Raw genomic sequence first — 18,669 nt, 5'->3', positions numbered from 1 at the left:
GTGACCAACCACCTGTGCCTGGAGGCGCTGGGCCACCACTCCAGGCCTCAGTGTCCTCCTGTTACAGGTAGGGCCTTGTGACCAGGGGAATGTCCCCAACTCAGAAGTGCGATGGCTGTGAGTCCCTAGACTCACAGGAGCTAGAATCAGCGGTACCAGGAGGCTGAGTCGTAAGGACCTTCCCACACACACAGGAGCTCCCGCGTAGGGCAGTGTTTTATAAAAAGCCGTTGCCTGATCAAGAAGTCTCCTGAAAACCATGCTGAGAAAGAGGTTTTATTATGCCCTATTTTGCAGTGGGAACTTGACGCTCCCAGGGGGCAAGTAACCTGCTGGGCTCCACAGAGCTTGGGCAAGGACAGCTGGGATTGGAGCCCGGGCCCGCCTGACCTCCTAGCCTGGCTGCGGTGGCCAACCTCAGGGGGAGCCCGTCGTGGGGCTGAGTCCCAGGTGGGCAGGACAGATAAGGAGTATAAAAGAACCAAGAGCTATGGGAAGCAGAGGGAGGAGTGGAGGCGATGGGGCAGCCCGGACCTGCCGCCCCACGGGCATTTTCTAGGAGATGGTGTTCCAGGTACAGGGAAGGGCCTGACCCAGGCAAGGAGGTGGGTGGGAGAGAAGCCGGCCCCGTCGCCAGGCTTCTCGGCAGCCCAGTGCCAGCACCTCCTGCAGAAACACAAGCTCGGGGCCTGGATGCCGGGAGCCCCCGTTTTAGTTTCCTAGGGCTGCCCTAGCCATTTGCCACCGACTTCCTCGCTTGCAGCACGCATTTCTTCTCCCCCAGGGCTGCGGCTCCCATGGGGGTGACACCCAGCATGGCAGGGCTGCAGGAGAGGCCATTTCCACCCTTTTCCAGCAGCGAGAGGCCGCCCACCCGCCCTCCATTCCTCCCTCCACCTCCCACACCGGCGTCTGCCTGTGACTTCTTCCCTCCTCGAGTGTTGTTCCCCCTGCCTCCCCCTGCCTCCCCCTGCCTCCCCCTGCCTCCCCCTGCCTCCCCCTGCCTCCCCCTGCCTCCCCCTGCCTCCCCCTGCCTCCCCCTGCCTCCCCCTGCCTCCCCCTGCCTCCCCCTGCCTCCCCCTGCCTCCCCCTGCCTCCCCCTGCCTCCCCCTGCCTCCCCCTGCCTCCCCCTGCCTCCCCCTGCCTCCCCCTGCCTCCCCCTGCCTCCCCCTGCCTCCCCCTGCCTCCCCCTGCCTCCCCCTTCTGCTTTCAAGGGCCCTGTAATCACATTGCATTGAGCCTGCCCGGATCACCTGGAAAATCTCCATGTTTTATTTTTTATTTCTAAAGCTTATTTTTTGAGAGAGAGCTTGTGTGTGCACATGCACACATGAGAAGGGGAGGGGCGGAGAGAGGAGGAGGGAGAATCCCAAGCAGGCTCCGCGATGTCCTCACAGAGCCCAGAGCGGGGCTTGACCCCACAAACCGTGAGGTCCTGACCTCCCCCCACTGAGCCACCCAGGCGCCCCAACCTCCATGTTTTAGCCAGCCAATTTAACAGCCTTCTTCCCCTAGGCCTACTCAGTGTTGGGGACCCAGCAGGCCTGGACTCCCTGACACTCACAGCCTCGTTTCTGCTCTCACCAGGCAAATAAACTTCGAACGAAAACTCTCCGAAACACTCTGAACCCCACATGGAATGAGACCCTCACTTACTACGGGATCACAGACGAAGACATGATCCGGAAGACCCTGCGGTGGGTGAGGGCCCCAGGCCCCTTCCTCACCCACGCCCTGCCCCAGCCTCCCCCTCGGGCTGGCCCTGCCGCCCACGTCCCCAACCACCCTGCACATCCCTACGACTTTGAAAGCGAACGGAGAGTACCGCCCACCCGGCCCCCACCTCATATCTGAAGAGCTGGCTTCTTGTCCTCCAGGATCTCCGTGTGTGACGAGGACAAATTCCGCCACAATGAGTTCATCGGGGAGACGCGCGTGCCCCTGAAGAAGCTGAAGCCCAATCACACTAAGACATTCAGCATCTGCCTGGAGAAGCAGCTGCCGGTGAGTGGGGGATGGGGCTCCACAGGCTATCTGGGCTCCCCCCCCTGCTTGGCAGCTCAGGGCCAGTGGCATTTATTGAGCACCTACTATATGCCTGACCTGGCTTCAGGTGCTGGGGAAGCAGACAAAAATCCCAGCCTTCGTGGAGCTTGGACAGGAGCTGGATTCAAAATGAGGGGAGTTACCCAACAGAGTCTAGGTTAGACAGTGCTCAGGGTCACAAAGGAAAGCACGAGTGGTCAGTGGTTTAGATGGAGGTTTGGGGAATATTCCTGGCAGAGGGAATAGCAGGTGCCGGGTCTGTTAGAGGCACAAGCAAGAGGCTCACTGCGTAGATCAGGGAGAACAATGGGACTGGGTCCTAGGAGGGGAGATCAGAGGTTGGTGGGGGAGGAAGCTGGGAGGGACTCTTCACCGTGAGCGAGATGGGCCGGGGTGGGGGGGGGGGGGGGGATGCCACGCAGGGGCTAAAGCCTCTGTTTTAACAGGCTCCCGGGGCGCAGGCTCGGAGGGAGAGGGGCTGAGGGTGGGAAGAGCCGTGGGGGGATGAGTATGACCCAGTGGCGGGGCGGGTGGGGTGCACAGGGGAGGGAGGAGTGGGTGTGCTGGTAGATCAAGCATCCCTGACATCGGGGGGTCGAGCGCCTGGAAAGATCAGAGGTCACTGTGATGTGGAGGGCCATGGGAAGAGCCACTGGGGATGCTCCGGGAGCACGACAGGCGTGAGGTGCCTGTGAGACACCTAGAGGAGCCTAAAATTAATCCTTTCCTAGAAATGGTCAAAACCAACTTTGCCCCCTGCTGTCCGCTGCAGCTGAGCCCTCCCAACCTCCGTCCATCTGTGTCTCCCTTTCCCTCTCCTCCCTCACCGCCCCCCCAATCCCCTTCCCAGCTCTTGGAGGCCTGGCCTTCACCCTGTTCAGAAGAGCTGGTGGGAGGCATTGGCCAGGGGGCCCCAGGACCCTGAGACCCTCCAGCAGCCTAGTGTTGAGGGCACAACCCTCCTTTTAGGGCATTTTCCCCCCAGAGGCCTGGGCAAGGGGAAGGCTCGTCCCTGGTAGGGCCCGGGCCCTGGGACAAATGCTCCGTGCAGGCTCGCCCTAGTCCAGCCCTGGAAAAAAAAAGTCAGCCCGAGGCCAAGATCCCAACTCTGCCTTTTTGCATAACCTGATCAAATTTTATTCCCTCGTCACATTCTTTCCAACTCCTAGACATTTGAATGATGGATGGAAATAACCTTTTTTATTTGATTACGAGTCACTAGCCCAAACCCACTTTTTCCGAATGATCTATGTCACTTCTAAAAGGCAACATCAACCCCTAGTATGGCTGTGTTCCTGAATTGTGAACCCTGGCATGACAAACCGCTGTGTGGGGATGGGAGCGCGCAGGGATGTGGGTGCGTGTGCAAGTGTGTGTGGGCACGTTCTCAAGTAGGTGGAGCACATGCGTGTGTTCACGCACGTGGATGCGTGAGAGTACGCGCGTGCCTGTGCTTGGGGCGTGATCAGGGTGTCGCCAAGCCTCGCTTGGATTTGCTAGTCGCTCGCTGGTCCGGTCTCAGGCACGCGGTAACCAAGGAATGCGGTTTAAAATCAGTGCTCTGGCAGTAAAGACACGCTTTGATGGCACATCTTAGGTTTTACGTGGTCTGTGAACATTATTCGTTCTCAGTAAGTACTGAACAATACCCGATCCAATGGTCTTCCTATGAAACAACCCAGTGTATAATGAACCCCGCCCCCCCCCAAAAGCAGCTGAAAATCTGCTTATCTATATCATTTCATGTTCACCCGTCACCCAAACTAGCACAAGTCCTCTGTTTACTGAGCCCATCACACACAAAGCACCAGGCCCGAGTGGCAGACGGTTAAAACCCCCGGGGCCTGGTCTGGGCCGTTAATAATGGCCATCCAGCGCTGTGTCGAGAAAGATGCTGAGGCCTCTTCTGAGCTTAGAGTAAATTCGGTGGCCAATTAGTCCTGTCTGCTCTGGGTGTGGGAGTTAGGGGAGGTGGCCCTTCCCTCACCTCACGGGAGTCCCATCTCCGGAAAGGTGTAGGCATGAACCCCTGCCAATGAGGAGCCACACGGGACGTCACTTGAGTGACAGGTAGAGGACCGTCGTGGGCAAAGGGATGTGGCTGGGACTTCAGTGAGAGGAGCCTACCAGAGAGGCCCAAGGAGGGACCCTGGGGCCTCTAGCTGGGTGTGTCCAGGTGGATGGAGGGTCGGGAGAAGAAGTTCCAGAAGAGCGGGAGCCGGACAGTGGGAACCGTGCTCTCAGGAGGGTGGGGAGTGGAAACCCTCAGGCTAGTCGGGGCGGGGGTGGGGGGGGCAGATGGGGAGACCTACGGTTGAGGTCTGATCCCTGAGGCAGCCCCGGGCAGGGGCCAGGGCAAAGGAAGGGACCCCTGTTCCGCTTGGGGTCGGGAATATGTCGAAGCTGTATGCGGGCTCTCCCCAAGGGGGCTTCCCCCTGCACCCTGAAGGCTCCAGGAAGTACCTTCGGGGGGGGCTGAGGCCAGGGTGACCCCTCCCCACCCACCGGGCCAGCGGACCGCTTCAGTAGCCCCTGGCTGCGGGAGAGAGTGGGAGCGCGTGAGGACGGCCAGGTGACTGCCTGCCCCGCAGGTGGACAAGACAGAAGACAAGTCCCTGGAGGAGCGGGGCCGCATCCTGATCTCCCTCAAGTACAGCTCGCAGAAGCAGGGCCTGCTGGTCGGCATCGTGCGCTGTGCACACCTGGCTGCCATGGACGCCAACGGCTACTCGGACCCCTACGTGAAGACGTGAGTGAACGGCCTGGGCCAGCCATCTCCTTCCCCCTTCACCTCACGGGACGGGAGCGCGGCGTGGCAAGCGCTAGAGCGTCTCCCGAGGCAGGGTGGGCACCACACCCCCAGGAGTGTGTTCTCTTCTTGGCCACTCTGTGGGTTAAGTCTGACCAGCCCTGTCTCCCAGATGAGGAAGCCGAGGCCTGGAGAATCTGAATGGCTTCCCGGGTCACGCAGAGAGAGCATGGTTGTCTCCTGACACCCCATTCGGGCTTGCCCTTGACTGCGGCCTCAGGAGGGGCCGTTAGCAGGTTGGAGGAGGGGCCGGGCCTGGCACGGGCATGGAGATCCAGAGCAGGAGCTCTGCCAGGACTAAGGGCTGCCCGTGTGTGCCCAGCCCCGTGCCCATCAGGGTCCACCCCGCCCTGCCAGGGGGCCCATGGCAGTGCTGGAGAGAAACTGTAACTCGGGGCGGGGGGGGGCGTGCAAGGCCATCATGCATCTGTGCCAGGCTATACAGTGACCCTAGCTTGGAGGGGAAGGCAGGAGCTGGTGGCCCTGCAGACAGGGAGGAAGCGGGACACACAGCGAGCACCGTCCGTGCTTTGGGCCTGCTACAAATAAATGACGGATGTTTGCTTTCACAGTGAGAATTTCTGGAAGGGTGGGACGCGGGCAGGAATTTGGCTCAGCAGAGGGGAGGCATTCCTGTTTAGGCAGAGGAATAGAGGAGCTAAACCTAGAAGAGGGATGAGCCTTGCCTGAGGGGATAGTGAGGAGCCCCAAGGGCCATGGGGTGCCTTGACACCATAGGGAGGCCAGGCCTGCCACAGGCACAACTCTGGGGCCGCCTACCATTCCCATCGGCCTCCATTCTATTTCTGTCACTTTTAAGGTCCTATTATAGGGATGCCTGGCTAGCTCAGCCAGTGAAGCGTGTGACTCTTGATCTTAGGGTTGTGAGTTCGAGCCCCACGTTGGATGTAGAGATTACTTTTAAAGATTTTAGGGGCAAAAAAAAAAAAAAAAAAAGATTTTAGGGGCGCCTGGGTGACTCAGTTGGTTAAGCATCCCACTGTTGATTTCGGCTCAGGTCACGCGTGATCTCATGTTTCATGGGATCGAGCCCCGCTTTGGGCTCTGTGCTGACACAGGGGAGGCAGCTTGGGATATTCTCTCTCCCCCTCCCTCCCCCCTCCCTCCCCCCTCCCACATAGTCTCTTGCTCTCAAAAATAAGCAAGTAAAATGGGGCACCTGGGTGGCTCAGTCAGTTAAGCATCCGATTTCAGCTCAGGTCATGATCTCACGGTTTGTGAGTTCAAGCCCCGCGTCGGGCTCTGTGCTGACGGCTCAGAGCCTGGAGCCTGCTTTGGATTCTGTGTCTGCCCCTCCCCTGCTCATGCTCTGTCTCTGTCTCAAAAATAAATAAAACATTAAAAAAAAAAAAAAGTAAGCTTAGGTTAAAAAAAACTAAGATTTTAAAGTAAGTAGGATTTTCTTTATTATAAAATGTGGTACAGCCACTCTAGGAAACCATCTGCAGTTCCTCAGAAGTTAAACATGGAGTCACCACGTGATCCAGCAAGTCCCCTCGAGAGCTGGAAACACACGTGCACACGAACACTGGTACATGAATGCTCACAGCAGCATCAGTCACAGGGGACAAAAGGAAACCACCTAAATGTCCGTCCGCTGATGAGTGGATAGACCAACAGTGGCATAGCTACACAGAGCGACGGGATTCAGCCATAAAACTATGGCTCTGCTAGAACCTGTACAAACCTTGAAAAGACCGTGCAAAGATTATGCTAAGGGAGAGAAGCCAAACACAAAAGAAGCCACACGTTGTAAAACTTCATTTATACGAAAGCCTTAAATAGGCAAATATGGGAGCTCCTGGGTGGCTCAGTCCATTAAGCGTCGGACACTTGATTTCAGTTCAGGTCGTGATCTCACAGTTTGGGAGTTTGAGACCTGCATCGGGCTCTGTACTGACAGCGCAGAGCCTGCTTGGGATTCTCTCTCTGCCCCTCCCCTGCTTGTGATCTCTCTCTGTCTCAAAATAAATAAACTATGTATATATATAGGCAAATCCACGGAGACAGCGAACAGATTAGATTGGTAGTTGGCGGGGCTGGAAGGAGGTTGGGGGGAGATGGGGAGTGACTGCTAACAGGTACTGCATTTCTTTCCCAGGTGACGAAAATGTTCTAAAATTGACTGTGATGGTTGCCCAGCTCTGAATATACTAAAAACCATCTTTTGTACTTTATTTTTTTTAAGTAGGCACCATACCCGACATGGATCTCACGACCCTGAGATCAAGTCCTCTGTTCCACTGACTGAGCCAGCCAGGCGCTCCCAATTGTATGTTTTAAAACAGCACGTTATATAACGTGTGGATCATATTTTTTTTTTCGAGAGAGAGAGAGCACGAGCAGGGGAGGGGCAGAGAGTGAGAATCTTAAGCAGGCGTCACGTATAGCACAGAGCCTGACAATGGGGCTCGATCTCGACTGTGAGATCATGACCCGAGCCGAGATCGAGAGTCGGACACTTAACTGACTGAGCCACCCAGGCGCCCCTGAATCATATTTTAGTAGAGCAACTATTTAAAACTTCAATGCCATCAGGCCCAGCAGCAGGGCCAGGTATAATGGGAAGCTGACCTGGGTCACATGGTACAGGGGCTACTGGTTTTCCACATAAACAGTGATTTGAGGGGTGCTGGACTCTTGATTTCTGCTCAGGCCGTGATCTCACGGTTCATGAGTTCGAGCCCTGTGTCAGGCTCCATACTGACCATGCTGAACCTGCTTTAGATTCTCTCTTTCCCTCTCTCTCTGCACGCCCCCGCCCAAGGCTGTGCCTCTCCATCTCTCAAAATAAATAAGAAAATAAGGAAAAAAACCAGTGATTTGGATCCCCACCTCACTCATTAGCAAAACCGTGATTTCCAGTAGATTAAAGACTACTGTGAGAGGAAATACCATAACCATCCAGAAGATAATCAGGAGACTCTCCATAACCACTGGAGGAAAAGTCAGCCATATCCAGTCAACTAGGCAAATGTGGGCCCCCTGTGGCTGCATTATCTCCCTCCCAGGTTTGTATCCTAGAAACCCACGTACGGGTGAGAGGCTGATTTTTGCAGCATTGCTCGGCATAGCAGTACACTCGAAATAGCCACGCGTTCATCAGCAGAAGAATAGATTAATAAAATGCGGCATATGCGTGTAATGAAGTAGCGTGCAGTTAAAATGAATAAATTCAGGCTAGATAAATTAACATGGACAGCTATCCAAACATGCTGATCCCCAAAGCAAACTTGAGAACAGTGTTTCTGAACATCTGTAGATCTCAAATATACAGCGCGATACTGTTTCTGGACATTTGTAGATCTCCAGCCCTGCAGAGAATGTCCTAGCAGCGGTGGTCTCTGGGGAGGCAGGGAGAAGGGGGAAGGGACTGGGGAGGGCAACAAAGTGCCTTCACTTGTATCTGGGGTGCTAGAGCTCCGGTACGGGAGGAAAGCCAATCCAAAGCCAAAGTGGCGTGAAATCTGAAAATCTGGCTCTGTGTCTACCTGCCAAGTTGACAGGAATTCCGGGTTCCTATGATGGATTAAAAGTCAGATTTAGTGAGGTATAATTTACACGCTGTAAGTTTCTCCCCTTTTGAAGTTTAACTGCTACATACAATCTTGTTCTCACCACCGCAGTCAAGATAGGGAATACCTCTGTCACCCCAGAAAGTTCCCCCAGCCCTAGGCAACCACGGATTTGTTTTTATTCCCAACAGTTTTGCCTTTTCCAGACTCTTTTTTAAAGTGCATTTATATTCATTTTGAGAGAGAGAGCGCGAGCGAGCACATGCATACACAGGAGGGGCAGAGAGAGAGGGACAGACGGAGTCTCAAGCTGTCTCGGTGTTGTCAGCACAGAGCCTGATGCGGGGCTCGAAGCCACAAACGGTGAGATCATGACCTGAGCTGAGATCAAGAGTCGGATGCTTAACTGACTGAGCCACCCAGGCGCCCCTCCACACTTTCTTTTAAAGGTAACCTTTCAGCATGTTGCCTTTTAAACCTAACTTCTCTCATGTAGCATAACGCATTGGAGATTCACCCACATGATCACGAGCACCCGTAGTTTGGTCTTTCTTATTACCAGATAGTCATTCATCACCTAGAGAAACCACAAGTTGTTGCTCAGTTCCCCTTTACGTTGAAGCACGTTTCGGTTTCCTTTTTTTTTTTTTTTTTTTTTTTTTTTGAGTGTAATTGACCCACAACGTTACCCTGTCACCATACAATGCTATTACAATACCTTTGAGTATATTCCCTATGCTGTGCCTTTTGTCCCTGTACACATTCCATACCTGGAAACCTGTGTCTCCCACATCCCTTCCCCAGTTTTGCCCGAACCCCCACCCCCACCCCTCTGGCAGCCACTGGTTTGTTCTCTGTGTTTATGGGTCTGTTTCTTTGTTCACTTGTTTTATTCTTTAGATTTCACATGAGTGACTTCACATGGTTTTTGTCTTTCTCTGACCTATTTCATTTAGCTTCGTACTCTCTAGGTCCATCTATGTTGTTGCAAATGGCAAGATCTCCTTCTTTTTTATGGCCGAGTGATATTCGTGCGTGTCTGTGTCACCTCTTTATCCATTCATCTATCCATATCTTGACTGTTGTAAATAATGCTGCAATGAACACACAGGTACACGCATCTTTTAAAATTAGCGTTTTCATTTTCTTTGGATAAATACCCAGTAGTGGAATTACTGGATCATCTACTATTTTTTTTTTTCCACATTCTATTTATTCGCTATTGAGGGATAGTTGACACAGGATGTTACGTGAGTTTCAGGTGTGCAACACAGTGATTCAACACGTGTATATATTATGCTTTGCCCACCACAACTGTAGCTACCCTCTGTCACCATACAACGCTATTACAATATCGCTGATTATATTCCCTATGTCGTGTCTTTTATTCTCGTGACTTACTCGTTTTACTGGAAGCCTGTATTTCCCCCTCCCCTGGGTATTTTCTGAGGAACCTCCATACAATTTTCCACAGTGGCTGCACCAATTTACATTCCCACCAATGTGCATGAGAGTTGCTTTTTCTCCACATCCTTGTCAATACTTGTTATTTCTTGTCTTTTTTATACTAGTCATTCTGACAGGTGTGATGGTATCTCGTGGGTTTGATTTGCATCTTTCTGATGATGACTGATGTTGAGCATCTTCCCGTGTTTCTGTTAGCTAGCTGTGTGTCTTCTTTGAAATAAAAAAACAATCTATTCTACCCACTTTTAATCGGCTTTTTTTTTAGTGTTGCACAAATTCTTCATATATTTTGGATTTAACCGTGATAATGGATATATCTTTTGCAAATTTCTTCCTTTCAGTAGGTTGTCTTTTCATTTTGTTGATGATTTCCTTTACTGTGCAAATAATCTTTATTTTGATGTAGTCCCTATAGTTTATTTTTGCTTTTGTTTCCCTTGCCTGAGGGGACATTTCTAGAAAAATGTGATGGAGGCTGACGTCCGAGAGATTACTACTTCTGTTTTCTTCCAGGAGTTTTATGGTTGCAGGTCTTATATTTAAGTCTTTAATCAATTTTGAGTTTATTTTTGTACAGGGTGTTAAAAAAAAAAAAAGTGGTCCAGTTTTCCCACTATCACTTATTGAAGAGACTATCTTTTCCCCACTATATATTCTTGCCTCCTTTGTTGTATATTAATTGACCATATAAGCATGGGTTTAACTATGGGCTCTTCAAGGGCACCTGGGTGGTTCAGTTGGTTAAGCATCAGACCCTTGATTTCACCTCAGGTCATGATCTCACAGTTTGTGAGTTTGAGCCCCATGTTGGGCTCTGCACTGACCGTGCAGAAACTGCTTGGGACTCTCTGTCTCCTTCTCTCTCTGTACCCTTCCCCTGCTCGCTCACTTGCTTTCAAAATATTTCAAAAAAAGAAAGAATTATGGGCTCTCTGTTCAGGTGCTTAACTGACTGAGCCACCCAGGTGCCCCTGTTTATCTTTTTAAACAACAGCCCTTAGTTTCACTGGTATTTTCCTGTTTTTAAGTCTTTACTTCATTTATTCTACTCTGATCTTTATTATTTCCTTCTTTTAACTTTAGGCTTTGTTTGTTCTTTTTCTAGTTACTTTGGGTGTAAGGTTAGATTGTTTGAGATTTTTCTTGTTTCTTGAGGTAGGACTGTATCTCTGTCAATTTCTCTTAGAACTACTTTCACTGCATCGCAAAGATTTTGGACCATTGTGTTTTCATTTTTGTCTCCATGTATTTTTTTAATGTTTGTTTATTTTTGAGAGAGAAACTCAGAGCATGAGCAGGGGAGAGACAGAGAGAGGGAGACCCAGAATCCAAAGCAGGCTCTAGACTCTAAGGTGTCAGCACAGAGCCCCACACGGGGCTCGAACTCCTAAACCGTGAGATCATGACCTGAGCTGAAGTTGGATGCTCAACCAACTGAGCCACCCAGGTGCCCTGTCTCCATGTATTTTTAAATTTTGTCTGATTTCTTTGTTAACCCACTTGTTGTTTAGTAGCATGTTGTTTATCCTCCATGTGTTTGTGGGTTTTTCCAGTTCTTTCTTTTAATTGATTTTTAGTTTCTTATTGTTGGGAAAAAATGTCTGGTGTGATTTCAGTCTTCTTAAATAGAGAGATTTGTTTTGTGGTCTAACAGGTGATCAATCTTGGAGAATGTTCCAGCTGGTCTAATGTGCCATTCAAAGACAGTTTCCTTATTGATTTTCTGCCTGGATGGTCTATCCACTGATGTAATTGTTGGGGTATTAGTCACCTACTATTATATTACTGTCAGTTGTGTTCTTTATGTCTGTTAGTATTTATGTCTTTATGTATTTAGATGCTACAATGTTGGGTGTATACATATTTATAACTCATAATTTCTTGTAGGACTGATCCCCTTATCATTATATACTGCCCTTCTTTGTCTCTGTTTTAAAGTCTGTTTTGTCTGATGCAAGTATTGCTACCCCAGCTTTCCCCCCACCCCCACTTCCATTTGAATGTAATTTCTTTTTCCATCCCCTCATTTTCAGTCTGTGTCTTTAAGTCTGAACTGAGTCCCTTCTAGGCAGCTTATAGATAAGTCTTTTTTTTTCCTTTTTTTATCCATTCTGTAACCCCATGCCTTGTAAGCATTTAGACCATGTAAATTTATTTATTTTTTAACATTTATTTATTTTTGAGACAGAGAGAGAACATGAATGGGGGAGGGTCAGAGAGAGGAAGACACAGAATCTGAAACAGGCTCCAAGCTCTGAGCTGTCAGCACAGAGCCCGACGTGGGGCTCGAACTCATGGACCGCGAGATCATGACCTGAGCCGAAGTCGGCCGCTTAACCGACTGAGCCACCCAGACGCCCCTAGACCATGTAGATTTAAAGTAATTATTGATAGGTGTGTACTTACTTGCATTTTGTTCATTGTTTCCTGCTGGGTTTTGTGAGTTTCCAGTTATTGATAAACTGCATAGCACTGCTAAACAGGTTTTTGTGTGGATCTACGTCTTCATTTCTCTTTCCCACCTCCAACTTTCTTCAGTACGTATCTTCTAGTGTTCCTATAACGAACTAGTGTTTTTTATGTAATAAAAACCACAACTGAAAAAGCCAACAGTGATATATCACACTTGCTGCCTTTCAAGCCAGCAAGGATTTTTGTTTTTTTTAAATAACTGGAAATCTGTACCTCTTAATTCCCTTCACCGGTTTTACCTGTCCCTTCCTTCCTGTCCCTCCCCTCTGGCAACTACCAGTTTGTTTCGGTTTATGAGGATGTTTCTGGTTTTTTACTCATTTGCTTTGGTTTTCAGATTTTGCATGTAAGGGAAATCATATGGTGCTTCTCTCTCTGACTTATTTCACTTAGTATAATACTCTCTAGGTCTATCCATGTTGCACAAATGAAAAGCTCTCATTTTTTTAGGGTTAATATTCCCTTGTGTATATATAGAATATATACATACATACACACACACCCATATACATACATATACCACATTTTCTTTATCCATTCTTCTATCAGTGAATACTCGTGTTGCTTCCATAATTTGGCTATTGTAAATAATGCTTCAGTAAACACGGGAATATCCATACCTTTTTGAATTAGTGTTTTTGTTTTCTTTGGGTAACTACTCAGTAATGGAATTACCAGATCACATGGTATTTCTACTTTTACTCTTTTGAGTAACGTCCATACTGTTTTCCACAGTGGCTGCACCAGTTTGCATTCCCACCAACAAGGAATGGGTTCCTCATCACATCTTCAGCAACACTTACTTCTTGTCTATTTGACGCTAGCCATTTCTGACAGGTGTAAGGTGGTATCTCCCGGTGGTTTTGATTTATACTCCCATGATGATTATTGATTTCATGTATCTGTTGGCCATCTGTATACTTGCTTTAGAAAAATGTCTACTTAGGGGCGCCTGGGTGGCTTTGTTGGTTAAGCATCCAACTCTTGATTTCTGCTCAGGTCATGATCTCATGGTTCGTGAGTCCAAGCCCTGCATCAGGCTCGGCGCTGACAGTGCAGAGCCTGCTTGGGATTCTCTTTCCCTCTCTCCCTGCATCTCTCACTCATGTGCTCCCTCTCTCTCAAAATAAATAAACTTTACAGGTTTTTTTAAATCTTATTTTTAAAGAAAAATGTCTGTTCAGGTTCCCTGCCCATGTTTTAATCAGATTATTTGGGGGATTTTGGTGTTGAGCGTGTAAGTTCTTTATATATTTTGGGTATTAAGGGCACCTGGGTGACTCGGTTAAGCATCCGGCTTGGGCTCAGGTCATGATCTCATGGTTTGTGAGTTTGAGCCCCACATTGGGCTCTCTGCTATCAGTGAAGAGCCCACTTCTGATCCTCTGTCTTCCTCTCTCTCTGCCCCTTCCCTGCTCTGTCTTTCAAAAATAAATGTTAAAAAATTTTTAATATATTTTGGGTATTAACCCCTTCTCAGATCTATCATTTGCAAGTATTTTCTCTCTTTCAGTAAGTTGTCTTTTTCATTTTACTAATGGTTTCCTTTGTGTGTACAAGCTTTTTATTTTGGTATGGTCCCAGTAGTTTATTTTTGCTTCTGTTTCCCTTGCCTGAGGAGACCCATCCATAAATATGTTGCTAAGACTGATGTCCAAGAGATGATTGCAAACCAGCAAGGGGTTTTAAGGCAGCCATACTCAGCTTTGTTGAGGGTACGATGCATCATCCATACAGCCTTTCCAGAGGACAGTTTGGCACAATGAAGCAAGAAACTTGATATGTGTGTACCTTTGGGCGGGTAATGTCACTTCTAGGAATTCATGCATTCATTCAGCAGGTGTTTGTTGACCTACCCAGTGTACTGAGCCCCAAGCAGGGTGCCAGGAAGCTGGTGGTGAGTGAGACAGATGTAGTCCTCACGCCCAAAGAACTCTCAGCAGGGGAAGGACAGTTCTCACTCAAGTGTCTATGCAGGGACAGGGTGAGCAGTTCTGCAAAGGAACTCCTGTCCTGGGTTGTGAGCACCAGCCCTGTGCTGAGCAGCTGTGTGGCCTGGCAAGTCCCTCTACCTCTCTGAGCCTGATGAAAGCAGTCCTTCTGTATCAAAGTCTAGGTATTAGTTCCTTATAAAGGAACTGGCTCCTATGCCAGGCTTCACTCTCCCTACAGAAAGCACTGTTGTAACTTCCTCAAAGCTCCAGTGAGGCAGAGGCAATGGTTGTATAATCTGGGAATAGACTATTATGTTGTATACTATATATAGCACCTGTATAATTATATACTATACTTCACATACTTTAGAAAGATGATATTCATAGTATGTGAATTGTATCTTGATAAATCTGCTATTTAAACTAACAAGGGACCAATGCTGCTAAAAATGTTTTTTTTTTTTTTTCTGGTGAGAAATGTAAGCTTTATGAACATTAGACTTCCAGAAACCAGGAAAAACCTCTAGGGGAGAAGGGGACTCTGTGGTTAACTTCCGAAATGGGCGTGGGGACAGAAGTCTAGGTGACAAAGGAACCGTTTGCTTCTCCTCCCACGGCAGAGGACCACTAACCTTGGCCACAAAGTAGTGCTGGGGTGTCCCACGGTTAGTATGAATGGGGGGCCCAGGGATGTCTCTCCAGAACAAAAGGCTTTTCCAAGCCCTGCTGGCTCTGTCTCCTTAGCTTCTCCCCACCCTCTGCCCATTTGTTGGTTCTAATTCCAGATACCTGAAGCCAGATGTGGACAAGAAATCCAAACACAAGACAGCAGTAAAGAAGAAGACCCTGAACCCCGAGTTCAACGAGGTATGAGGGGCTGGTGAAGCTGCTGGGAAGCTGCTTGCTCTCCCTCAGGGCAGGGTTTGCCGGAGAGACTGGCTTTTCCAAGGGTTACTGTGGAAACTGAGGGGTGGAGAGGGGCCGACAGGAGAGCCCCTAACCATGAGAGGTGGGGGAGAGGCAAGGCCAGGCTGGACCAGGCTAAGGTGGTGCAGGTGGAGATGCAAGGAATCCCGGAAAGCTCTTCAGAGGATCCAGCTGATTGGGACTGTGGCCATGAGGATGTGGAGGTGGAAGGGGGGGACCTGACAACAAGAGGGGAGGTACAAGCGAGATGGAGGAAGCTCTGGTGGGTGTGAGGATTTGAGATGTCCCAGGGCCTTGAGAAGTTCTGCTCCGGGTGGATCCCAAGGTCTTCAGCTCGGGGGCAGGGGTATATGGAGAGGAGCAGAGGGGCCTAGGGAAGAGCCCGCGTGACTGAGGGGCAGGAGGAGACCAAGGAGATGCTTTCAGAGAGTGAAGGGGATACCAGATGTCAGATGATCCCGGAAGCTGTGGGGGAGAGACTTTCACAAGGCAGGGAGTGGTCAATAGAGCCAGACCCAAGAGCGGTCAAGCATGCTAAGGTCGCCAAGTGTGTGTTGATTTGGTGATGAGGCTCCTGGGGATCTGGAGAGAGCAGCTTCAGTGACATTGGACCAGGCAGGTTGGAGAGCAGGGGACCTTGAGGACCCCAGCCAGGTTCTCGGGCAGAAGTGGGTGGAATGGGTGAGGATCTGCCACCATCTACCACTGAGCACTGATCACCCTCCCATCCACCCCTCCCCCCTCTCCCTTCCTTTCTCCCTCCATTCATTCACCCCTCACCGCACCCCAGAGCCTTCCTGGCCACTGGCCAGGTTCCAGGCCCCGTGGTGTTGGCCCTGACTCTTCTTCTGACCACCAGGAATTCTGTTATGAGATTAAGCATGGGGACCTGGCGAAGAAGACCCTGGAAGTCACTGTTTGGGATTATGACATTGGAAAATCCAACGATTTCATTGGTAAGAGGACACAATGAGAATGTCCTTTAGCCACATGCCTGTTCTGGGTTCGCAGAGGACAGCGGCCCTGAATCCAGGCCACAGCCTCTGCTTCCTAGCCTCTATGGGCCCGGCTTTCCCCAGACTATCTGGCCCCAGGCACAAGGGGCCTCAGACTTTATCCAGCCTGACTCCATGTGACAGAGGATTAGATAGGCCCAGAGAGGGAAAGGGGTCTGGGAGGGTCACACACCAGCCTGTGTGGAGCAGTGGTGAGAGGTGAAGATGGTCAGTGCTTTGGGCTGGACTCGGAGCCCTTGGGGGCGTCGGCATCAGCGTCTTGGCTGTGCATAGTGGAGCTGCCTCCATCCCTCGGCTAAGATGTGACCACACCTTACCCCCAGCACTGCTCTGGCCCTAGAGAGGGGAAGGACAGGATCCCAGGGCTCTGGTTTCGCAGTGGGGATGGGGGTCAGGCTGAGTGTGGTGTGGTAGTCAAACCACTGCTCACCCTCAGAGCCCAGTGGGCAGGGTGGAGGGTCCAGCCCTGGAGGGGGTGGTTTTGGGGTGGGGGGCACTGGTTCAAGAGGGTTAGTCTTATGGGAACCCCTGCCCCCAGGCCCTTGGGAGTCAGAAGGTCACCATGTCCCTCGCTACTCCTTTGGCTCCCTTCTTGCAGGAGGCGTGGTTCTGGGCATCAATGCTAAGGGCGAGCGCCTGAAGCACTGGTTCGACTGCCTGAAGAACAAGGACAAGCGGATCGAGCGCTGGCACACGCTCACCAATGAACTCCCAGGGGCTGTGCTCAGCGACTGACCAGCCCCCACCTGCTGCCGCACCCGCCCCTGCCTGTCACCTGGCCCAGCACCAGCCTGGCCCTGGGCTTCCTCAGCTGCCACCAAGGGCCTTGGCCCTCATCTTGGGGGAGATCCAGGATGCTGCTCAGACACAGAGCCACTGCAGCCCCCGCTTGGAGGCTGTGGAGGACCTAGCCACTCCAAGGGAGAGCAAGGCCAGAAAGCTGGGCCTGCTTCCAGCCCCCTGGGGCCCAAGAGAGCAGGAGATGGGAGAGGACCTTGGCCTCAGCACCCACCCCAGGGAAGGGAAGGGGGCCACCCAGGGGCTGAGGACCCTATTTGAGGTCAGTAGTAAGTCATGGGGACCCCAGGTGGAGAGAACAGGAGTGCAGGGGCGCCTTGGCCTTGGTGGGGCCAGGGAGAACTCCTGAGGGACATTAGGGAGAAAGGGGCATGAGGGGAAGAGTTGGAGAAGTTTATTCCCAAAAGGAAGCTCTTACTGCAACCGTTCGCCTCTGGCATTACTGGGCAGATGGAGAAAAGTTGACCTGAGAGCAAGAATGGTCAAGTTCCTACAAGCTCACTGAACATGGGCAATTGGCAAGCACTTCAATGATTCCACGAGCCGCTGGAGAAGAATGAGAACCAGGGCCTACCCTCAGAGTTCCTGGTCTAATCAGGGAGCTAGAAACCATTACAACAGGGAGTGAGGAGTGCCAAAGCCAGGTTGACATAACTGGTGAGTGCCATGGATTTTGACTCTGCTGGGAGGTTGGGAGGGCTTCCTGGAGGAGGTGATGCCTCAGCAAGGCCTTGAAGGATGAATGGGTTTCTAGGCAGATAGAGGAAAGGCAGTGTGTGCAGTGGAAGTGATCTACAAAGGCCTGGAGGGGAGAGTATGGTGATTGGGTCAAGGATCACTGTGCAAGACGTGGGGTCTCACTCTGGAGACAGGGTTAGGACAGGCATGGGGGTAGGGGTGATGTCACCCAGCCCTGCTCTCACCCCGCCCTGCTCTCACCCCATCCCTTCCTGCCAGGCTTACCCCAGTTCATAGGGGGGAAGTGATGGGTCAGGGTCAAGTTCAGTCCTCAGACCCAGTTCTCCTACCTTTAATCTTTCTCCTAAGAACCTGGAGGATGGATCCAGCCTCTCATTATTACCAGCTTAAGCATGAGGCCAGCTCTAGTCCAGAAGAGTCCCTCTTCCCTTTTTCACGAAGCAAAAAGTCCCCATCCTCACCCTCTTCCTTCACCCACCCCCCACTTCTGAGTTCAGGGCTAGGGAGTGAGAGGCCCAGATGAGTGCCCTACATCTTGGCCCTACTTTGGCCACTGATGTTCCTTTCAGAGTGCTGGGTGGCAGTCCAGGGCCTCATTTCTGGGAAGACCTGTGAGGCTGGCTCCTCTCCCTCCAAGGGCTGAGACACCCTGCTTGGTGGGCCTTGCACGCTGAGTCAGGTTGAGGGCATTGGAATCTTGGGGCCCAGGTATGAAGCCCCAAACTTTTCCTGCCTACCCAGGGGCCTTCAAGGCTGCTGTATGAACTAATGCAAAACCAAGGAATTTGTGTTTGTCCCATCACTGCGCTGATGGAGGAAACGGAGGCCCAGAGAGGGAAAGTGACCTGCCTGAGGCCTTCCTGCCCTACCACAGCTAGCAAAGGCCGGGCTTCATGGCCCCTGCCTCACCCCCAGCCCAGAGCTATGGACACAATGGAAGTAGGGTGCTGGACTCCTACACAAGA

The 18,669-nt window shown here is 51.0% G+C and overlaps 1 protein-coding gene across 4 annotated transcripts in view; it reads left to right on the top strand.

Annotated features, from left to right (window-relative positions):
* Positions 1–17,926, top strand: part of DOC2B (double C2 domain beta) — a 30,114-nt gene extending 12,188 nt beyond the window's left edge. For 2 of the 4 annotated variants that reach the window (XM_019429633.2, XM_019429634.2), the window contains 6 exons: positions 1,588–1,697; positions 1,878–2,004; positions 4,638–4,795; positions 15,050–15,131; positions 16,051–16,147; positions 16,746–17,926. In XM_019429633.2, coding sequence (XP_019285178.1) covers positions 1,588–1,697; positions 1,878–2,004; positions 4,638–4,795; positions 15,050–15,131; positions 16,051–16,147; positions 16,746–16,942 — 771 coding nt within the window. In that variant the 3' untranslated portion in view covers positions 16,943–17,926. The remainder of the gene's footprint in view (positions 1–1,587; positions 1,698–1,877; positions 2,005–4,637; positions 4,796–15,049; positions 15,132–16,050; positions 16,148–16,745) is intronic. The other 2 variants (XM_019429635.2, XM_019429636.2) reach the window with 1 other exon arrangement.
* The last annotated feature ends 743 nt before the right edge of the window (positions 17,927–18,669 follow it).

This window comes from Panthera pardus, unplaced genomic scaffold (assembly GCF_024362965.1).
Source record: "Panthera pardus isolate Hobbes unplaced genomic scaffold, ASM2436296v1 HiC_scaffold_3, whole genome shotgun sequence".
Classification (NCBI taxonomy): domain Eukaryota; kingdom Metazoa; phylum Chordata; class Mammalia; order Carnivora; family Felidae; genus Panthera; species Panthera pardus.
Note: the sequence above shows the minus strand (reverse complement) of the source record. Positions and strands in the feature narration are given on the sequence as shown.